Source organism: Centroberyx affinis, unplaced genomic scaffold, assembly GCF_046629955.1.
Source record: "Centroberyx affinis isolate AG114_WGS23_722 - 3 ecotype Tasmania unplaced genomic scaffold, CSIRO-AGI_Caff_v1 ptg001466l_1, whole genome shotgun sequence".
Taxonomy (NCBI): Eukaryota; Metazoa; Chordata; class Actinopteri; order Beryciformes; family Berycidae; genus Centroberyx; species Centroberyx affinis.
Window position 1 is genome coordinate 63,308 of NW_027279935.1, and position 9,193 is coordinate 72,500.

Genomic DNA, 9,193 nt, shown 5'->3' on the forward strand with positions numbered 1-9,193 from the left:
ACGGTGAGTGACACAGATTTCTTTTCATTCTTGCATTCATTTTCTCATCTGCGGTCAATAAAACCTTGTACCTCCAAAATGTCAACTCTTCAAGAATTGAGAAAAAGCTGGTTGATTCCACATGGAATTTCTATGTTTCCATGTAATCTCCCTAAAAAATGAACTTACAGGAACGTGCACGCCCAAAAAGAATGTATTTCTGAACTCAGAGTGGTTGTATAGTATGTATACAACATTTTTCAAAAACATTGGCAATGCAAATATTGCATGGACGCTGATTGTAAGTATGTCACAAATCTACCGATCATAGGGAGAAACAAGCTAATGGTGGGATGAGGAGAGAAGAGTAGAGAATGATAATACTGTCTAGTACAACCAGTGGAATATTACTTTTAATATCTGGAATTTATTGCACCATCTAAATTTTGGTTGACTTTTTGTTGCTTTCATAACCCATCATTATTCAAAAGGGATGTTAAAAGTTTTACAAATGTTAGAAATGCACATTTTTAACAGCCTCAAAATCTGTGTAAAACGTATGCTTAACTATCACCTACTGTCAGTCTTTGAGTTTCGTAGTGATTAGGGAGTTCATCCTTCAACCAGAAGATCCAGATTCAAGTGTTCAAGCTGAACCTGACCTCTGACTTCTCTGTGGAGGAGGGCAAGAGCAAACAGAATGTCTCTAATATGACATTATTATCATCAAAAGTTCAGACACTGAATCTCAGGATGAACAAAATGTCTTCATTCCAGTTAATCACAGTGTAAACAAAGCCAGTAATGTTGCAACTGGAGCCGCCATAACAGGTTGGGCCTTTAATGAGTTAATCTAGATAGATTCAAGGATGGAAATGTGTTGTTCAGTCCAGGTTCGGCCATTATTGTTTATTACTGTTTGATACCCTAAGCACTAAGTAACCTTTTGAAGTTTGAAGGGGATTCTGTGCTGCTGTTTGTCCTTTACTGCTTGTTACCTAATACCCAGCAGCACTCCAGAAGCCAGGCGTGTGTGTGTGTGTGTGTGTGTGTGTGTGTGTTTTCATCATCCGGGCAGGCCAGCTGGTATTGATTTTGCCTCACAAACAGCTTCTCATCAGCTGAGGCTGAAACAAAAAGGACTGGACAATGACAAATCTACATTCAAATATGTATTGAGGTTGTTCAATACTGTTGTTTTTAACCCAGTCTGAACACTGGAGCCTACCTGCGCCTTTTGGTGTGCTTTCACAGCCATAAATGGCCTGTATAAAAGACGGCTTTCACTAATTCAGCTACTAAGATGATAAATAGCGTTTAAGTGTAAAAGTTGTTATTTATAAAATGAGCCACTGACAAAAAGAGATTCTTAGAGCTGACAAGCACCTATTTGGAGCCACCTATTGGATCCTATGGGCCCTATCAGCTTCTTTGTATCAGCAGGCTTCATTTTCCTCTGCTGCTTTCTAAGTGTCACTTCCACCAGAGAGGAATTCTTGACATTTTGTTGGAAATTGTGCAAAAAAACTCCCCAGAAACTCCCCATGTAATCCCAAATGAAAGGAAGACAGCTACTGGTTATAACTGTGACTATAAAAACTAGCATTAGGATGTGTCTTTTCCTCTGATTTGACAAAAGTATATGAAGGAATAACCTTTAATTGTTGCATAATTATCATGTAATAGTGTTGATTTGACTGGGAATTCCCTTTCTAGCTGTTAATCCTGGTATTGACTTTACCTTGGAAAGAGTAACCAATCATGTGCCTGGAATCTGACTACATTACAATCCTATATATCACGGCCATGTTGGTTTATGGAATGTGATCATGTGATCAGCTGATCAGATCACATGACTAGTCAGTCAGCGTGAGAACCAAAATCTGTCTCTCTCTCTCTCTCTCTCTCTCTCTCTCTGTCTGTCCCTGGCACAAACCCTCAAGAAAGGCCTCATTCTCATTATTTCAACTTCATAATGATTATTATCCAACATATTTATTACTCAAAATAAAGAAAGAACAACAAAATAACAATTTTCCATCACAAAAAATAACCAGTTTAAGTAGGTTTTTTTTACTCATTATTATTTAATCATGCTATTTAGAGTTATCTAGCTTTTATCAGAATATTTGAAGTCACCTGTTTCAACTGATGCGTCAACGTGCACCTTTCATTTCCTTGGAAAAATGAACTATAGGCCTAGTCATATTATAATGAAACAAATGAACATGCCATGGCCACCCCAAAATGTGTTTGTGTCCCAACCCGGCCACCCTCTCCAGTCTGCTCCACGCCACTGTAAGACACCTAATGAAAAATAACTGTAGGCTAATATTCCTGTGAAATTCCTCTGAGGACTTATATAGTGTGTCTGTGGTTAATTTAGTGACCTTATAGTACTTTGCAGTATTTTTATCCCCTATGGTATCAGGCTATAATATTCCTATAATATTCCTAGGGAATAAGTAGTAGCCTAGTAGTAGTGCAGTCATAATGACCTTATCATACTTTGTTTTTTTTTTATTTCCTATAGTATCACTATAATATTCCTATAATATTCCCATAGGGACTTATGTGTCTGTGGTACTCAATAGTGAGTTTATAGTGATTTTATGGTATTGGTATTTTTTTTGTCTTATTATGGTATCACTAGAAATATTATAGGGATTATTATAATACTTTATGGGATTTTTTATCTAGTATGGTATTAAAAATCAATAGGATATTATATATAGACTAGTTTATGTTTTGCTGTGATATTTACATAGCATCCTAAATGATTAAATGTTGTTGTCTGTTCAAAATGCTTCTCCCTTTAAGGCCACAACCAGCTGCTGAGAGAGAGCATCGTTGCTATTGTTGCATCTCTGGTCTCCTCCTTCCTTCCTCCCTTCCTTCCCCTGTCCATCCCTCCCTCCCTCCACCCATCCATCCACCCCCTCTCCTCTCCTCTCCTCTCCTCTCCTCTCCACACACGCACCCCGCCTTGCGCATCGCCTCCTCCGGCATAATGACCAACGATTCCCCGGAGGAGGAGACCCGAGCCCCGGGCGGAGGAGGAGGAGAAGGAGGCGGAGGAGGAGGAGGGAGAGGAGGAAACAACACCAGAAGAAACCGAGCGGACGACAATGTCACCATCCTGACATCCTCCATGGATTTAAGCCGAGCCGCGCGGAGCCGACCCAGCAGCAGCAGCCACGACGCCGCCCCGAGCCTCACGTCCTCCGTGGACCTGAGCGCCTCCTCCCTGGAGCTGAGCATCCAGACGCGGATCTTTAAGATCATCGTCATCGGGGACTCCAACGTGGGGAAGACCTGCCTCACCTTCCGCTTCACCGGCGGGAGCTTCCCCGACAAGACCGAGGCCACCATCGGCGTGGATTTCAGGGAGAAGGCGGTGGAGATCGAGGGGGAGACCATCAAGGTAAAAAAGCAACAGATCGAGAGGGGATGGATGTGGGGAAGTGTTTCCTCCCCTCCTCCTCCGCCTCCTCCTCCACTGGGCTTTTGTTGATCAGCCATCAGCTGCAGCCTGGGCTGTCAGTGAATCATAGGGCCTAATCATTCATTTTGCCTTTCATTTTATTGGTCCATATTGAAAAATAGGCTACATTTCACATCTATTTCAAAATATGAATGTTTCAAAAATATACACAATTTGACCAAAAAATTGTATTTGTAAGGTGACATTCAATCTATTTTGCATAGCCTATTCCTGTTGCCAACAATAGCCCATAGGAAACATTTTAGATGAATGTCATCTTTACATGAGAATACATTTTTGGGCCATTTTTTTAATATATATATTTTGAAACATCTCTGTAAACATATTCTGAAATGTAGGGCTATGTATTTTTGCAGTATGGATTTGATTATTGATACTATGTGTTTCCTTTGTGTATGTTTATCAAAGCTCATTTGAGTAGCTGTTAGGAAACCATCAGAAACAGGTATTCCCAATGAAAAATCACTAACAGTACTATAATATTCCTATAGGGACTTTCAGTATGTCTACTAAATCATGAGACCATATCATACTTAATGGTATGTATTTTATTTAACCAGGTGAGTCCAATTGAGATTACAAGATCTCTTTTTCGAGGGAGCCCTGCCAAGATAGCAGCAATACAGAGTTTCAAACAACATACAAGCAAACATTAAAAGCACATAAAACAAAACATACAGTAGCAACTCACAGAATACATATGCCTAAAAGACAGACAGGAGGAAACGGGTCTAGCTAAGGAATTAAGTAATAAGGTATTATCTCCTATATGGCATCATAATGTAGGCCTATATTAATAGTGTAGCCTATAGGTTTGCTGTGATATTTGTATAGTATCCTTCTATTGTTATTGGATTGCTATAGAAAATATAATGAGCAGGGTTACAAGATTTGCTTAGAATTGCTATCAAATTCCTCTTATAAACTCTTAATAAACATCCATCCATTTAATTTACTTTTACTTTACATTTGTGAGGTGCTCCATGACTGGAATGTCAGTCACAACAAATTCTCTACACAGTTAAAAATAAGAATGTTAAAAAATATAGGCCATAGTACTAGTAGTCAGGTAATTGTTATATTAAAAAGTAACAATTTCCAAGATCTTTAGAAGGGATATGAACTGGCAGATGGGACAAAGTGGGCTATAGCGCAAGTACAAAAATAATGTTGGTCAAGATTTTATCATAATTTTCTATTTGCATTGAATCAAAGTGTTGCCTAGGACCTTTACAAACATCTCCATCTATTCATTTAATTGATCTGTGACTTGATATTAGGCTTTATATTGAGATTTCTTTCTCTAATATGTAATGTACATCTCTCTCTGCCCCCCCAAACACCACACACAGACACACACTCCTCAGTTGGCATGCGACCACTAAACCCAATACACACATACACATACATGTGCACACACTCCTTTACCCCCCTCTGTGTCTTAGTCAGCCAGTCTGTCTGCAACCTCCAGATGCCCCCTAACGATGACTCTCTCTCACACACACACACACACACACACACACCTACACACACCTACACACACTGTCTACACTTATTAGGTCAGTGTGTCTGCACCATTCAAACGCCCCTTAAGACACACACCATCTCTCTCTCTCTCTCTCTCTCTCTCTCTCTCTCACACACACACACACACACACCAAATGCCCAAATGTCTCATAATATAAGCAATGCTAGTTTTTCCATAGCGTTTCTTCTTAGACATCTGTCCACATACATTTCATTTGAATAGTTAATTATTAACCTTCTGCCCCCAATTTTGAGCATTCAGGCCTGTATGAGAAGCAAAGTTTAAGTTGTTTTTCAGCTGAAATCATGGCATAAACCTATATTGTGGTATTGTTTTCCATTCTAACTTAAAGAGACATTTGTTTTATAGATGATTATATATTTAAGACAGAGAAGTAAAGGCAAAAGCAAGTAAAACTAAATACAGGAAGCTTTTTTATCATTGTTGTGAGACCTATTTTCATGCACGATCGATGGCATGGCGTTTCCTCGACCTGCTGTCAGCCCATCCTGTGCTGCTCCAGTGTTTGACACAGAGACAGCTTTGATGTTACGAGCGGCGTCCGTGTAGCGCTCAGCCTCCGGTGCTAATTAGCGGGGCTCGTCCTTTCAAATGCTAATGGGAGGTAATTCACTGGTCCTTTACACTGGGCCTCGGCTGGGGGGGGTAGAAGATATTGACATATAGCAAGTGCAATAGGTCGTGCTCATCTCATTTCACGTATTTGTGTGAGATCATGTTGCGCAGATTACATAGACTCTGTGTGCAAAACGTTAGGAGCACAAGGTGTATCTCATTTGAAATCAGTGTCAGAATTAGTCTTGTTCAGTCTTGTTCTTGTGCAATACGGAGGAGAAAAATAATGCTTTTCCTCTCCTCTGCCTCTTTGGTTAAATCTGAACAGTCACACACTGCGTTTAAGGAGTTACCAAATGAAACTTTGTCAGATGTAATACATTTGTGTTCTATTTGTGCTCTATTTTTTTCTATATACTCAGTACTTCTGTGTTTTTATGGTAAAAGAGGGTAAATTGGTGGTTTTTCAGAAAGGGCCTGTACATAAAATATCACCCCCTTTTAACTCAGACCATTTAGTTTACTCTAAGTCCAGCTCTTGACATAGAATATGTAGTCCATCCCTCTGCTGAAGTATAGATTAAAAGGTAAAGGCGCTTCTCCTCCCCAGCCTGTAGTTTGTTAAATCCATCATAGGCTCACAAACATTGTTGCAAATCCCTCCTATACTTCATAACACTCATAAAGCTGTAGTCCCACGCTCTTATTCTCCGACTGGGAAAAACCGAAGTAGGACATGGACATTTTTATGTCAGCTCCTCTATCTCCCACTTGGCGTCGTGAAGTGCGCCCTGGGCTGACTGGTGACACACTGTGAAAAAGCTTTGGCTGGGGGCTAAGGCTAACCCTGGGCTAAGGAGGAACAGAGGGAGAAAAGCACTCAAGAGTTGCAGAGTAGTGCTGCTTGAGGCCTCGGTTAATGATTAAGCAGAGACGCCTAGTGTACCACAGGGCAGCGCTCTCCTGAGACCCTGTAAGACGAGGTGCTTCTAAGCCCTTGTAGGCCGAAACAATGCAGTGTTTCCACAGACAACAGAATAACCAAAGTGTAATAAACCAATATCTTCCTTTGGCTGCATGATAGATGTCATTGTACATATTTACACTTACAATATATTGCTGTGCAGTGATCCTCAAAGTAGCCAGTTTCATATTTATTGTAAGAATAATATGCCATAATGCTCCACTGACCCGCACAAACTTACCAAACAACTTAGGTAAGGTTTTTTCCTAACATAATAAGTCACCCCCATCCACATATAAAGGATGTAATATCTCTGACACCTCCCTCTAGTACTGCCCATGGTTTATGACCAGCCAGGATATACTATATATATTATTGATAACTACAAACTCAAAGGGAATACAGCTGTGTAAATTTGGGTGTCTTTCTCCTCTTTCTCAAGTCTGTCTCTGTCTGGAAGCGTGCTGACTGCTGCATTGCTCTCTCTCAAAGCGCATAAAAACACACACATACACACTTATCTTGTCTATCACTACAGGTGCAGGTATGGGACACAGCAGGTCAGGAGCGTTTCCGTAAGTCCATGGTGGAACACTACTACCGCAACGTGCACGCCGTGGTCTTCGTGTACGATGTCACCAAGATGGCCTCCTTCCGCAACCTGCAGACGTGGATACAGGTCGGTAACTGGGGTGAACACAAGCGTGGCTCTCTAGTCTCCATGTTAATACTATGCTGGCCCTAACCACTGCCTTGAGCAACTGCTCCAGACGCGCTGCACTGTGGCCAACTCTGCACTCTGGCTGCTCTGATAAAATAAATTATGCAAAGCGGGCTGTGTGGTTGTGTATGTAGGAGGGATGAGCAAAAACTGGAAACATCAAATGAAAGTTGTTAAAATACTGCTACTACCACTAAGACGACTTCTACCACTACTACCACAACTACCACTACTATTTGTAATAATAATAATTACAATAACCCACCTATCATTATTATTATTAGTAGTAGTTGCAGCAGTAGTTGTGGTATTGTAGTAGTGGTTATAGTAGTGGCTGTGGTAGTGGTAGTAGTAGTAGCAGCAGTAGAAATAGTAGTGGTAGTGATGGTGCTAGGAGTAGTAGTGCTAGTAATACTAGAAGTGGAGTGGTAGTAGTAGTAATAGTAGTAATGGTAGTAGTAGTAGTAGTGGTAGTAGTAACAGTAGTAGTAGTAGTAGTAGTAATAGCAGTAGTAGTAGCAGTAGTAGTAGTAATACCAGTAGCGGTAGTAGTAGCAATAGTAGTAGTAGTAGTAGTGGCAGCAGTAGTTATAGCAGTAGTAGTAGCAGTAGTAGCAGTAGTAGTAGTAGTTATAGCAGTAGCAGTAGTAGTAGTAGTAGTAATAGTAGTATGTGTTACATAGCTAATAAAGTCCCATTCTCTTGTGTTCCAGGAGTGTAACGGCCACCGGGTCTCAGCATCTGTACCTCGAGTCCTGGTGGGAAACAAGTGTGACCTGGTCGACCAAATACAGGTCAGTGCACTCAAGTAAAGTCCACAACAGAATAGAATCCTATATTCCTTTTTTTTTAAACTTTATTCAGAGCTGACAACCAAACTTTGAGGTGTCTTCGTCCCCAGGTGCCCTCCAACATGGCGCTGAAGTTCGCCGACGCCCACAACATGCTGCTGTTTGAGACGTCAGCCAAGGACCCGAGGGAGAGCCAGAACGTGGACTCCATCTTCATGTCCCTGGCCTGCCGCCTCAAGGCCCAGAAGTCCCTGCTCTACAGGGACGTGGAGAGAGAGGACGGCAGAGTGAGACTCACGCAAGAGACTGAAACAAAGAGCAATTGTCCTTGTTGAGGAAGAAGGAGGAGGGGGGAGGAAGAGAGGAAGGGAAGAGAGAAGAAGTAGCTGTACATGTTGAGGAAGAGGGGGAGGAGAGGGATGATGGGAGAGTGAGGCTAATGCGTGAGTCTAGAGAAACTGTCCTTGCTGAGGAGGGCAGGGAAGGGAGGAGGATGGGAGGGTGAGATTTACACAAGAGACTGACACCAAGAGCAATGGATTTTGAGGAGAGGATGCTAAAGCGAGTAAAAGGGACTGAAGCATCAATTTTAAGTCCTTGAGGACGAGGATGGGGAGGAGAGAGAGGAGAAAGGGAAGGAAGAGAAAAATGGGAGGGAACAGAGACACATACAGTATATTATATAACAATGTCCTGGACAAGACAGTGTTGCCTTGCACAGTATAGCCCAGGGATTATTCCACTTATTCAACCATAGACCGAAACTGAGTAAATACACTCTCCTTCTGGGACCAGGGCATAATTAAACACACTAATACTAAACATACTTATCATTTGGGGAGCCAAAGGAAACAGACCTATGACCTATTTTAAGGCCATAACTTCAGAAACACAGTTTGTCTTTTGTTATTATGACCAACTGTATTTTGTAATCATTCTTAAATCTCGCTGTTTTCCACATTGATTTTGTTGGCAATCCCCCAAAAAATCCAAAAAATGTTCTTCTTCTTCTTCTTCTTCTTCTTAAAAATGGTATTCTTAAATGCTCTTCTGCCTTTAAAAGCTGCCTCTATCATGGTCTTAATAGATCAGTAGTATAATCAAAAGTGGTTTCAATTATTTGAACCAC

General features: G+C 41.1%; 1 protein-coding gene across 1 annotated transcript; it reads left to right on the forward strand.

The window, feature by feature from the left end:
• Window positions 1–2,989: 2,989 nt before the first annotated feature.
• rab33a (RAB33A, member RAS oncogene family) lies at window positions 2,990–8,399 on the forward strand. The gene is made up of 4 exons (XM_071526829.1): window positions 2,990–3,403; window positions 7,091–7,231; window positions 7,987–8,067; window positions 8,175–8,399. Exons 1-4 carry the CDS (start codon window positions 2,990–2,992, stop codon window positions 8,397–8,399), a joined length of 861 nt encoding a protein of 286 aa, XP_071382930.1.
• The last annotated feature ends 794 nt before the right edge of the window (window positions 8,400–9,193 follow it).

Bases quoted from the DNA above. Each gene is read 5' to 3' on its own strand.
- rab33a (XM_071526829.1), top strand. From the start codon at position 2,990: ATGACCAACGATTCCCCGGAGGAGGAGACCCGAGCCCCGGGCGGAGGA. The intron at 3,404-7,090 runs GTAAAAAAGCAA...CTATCACTACAG, and splicing joins TCGAGGGGGAGACCATCAAG to GTGCAGGTATGGGACACAGC. The intron at 8,068-8,174 runs GTCAGTGCACTC...CTTCGTCCCCAG, and splicing joins ACCTGGTCGACCAAATACAG to GTGCCCTCCAACATGGCGCT.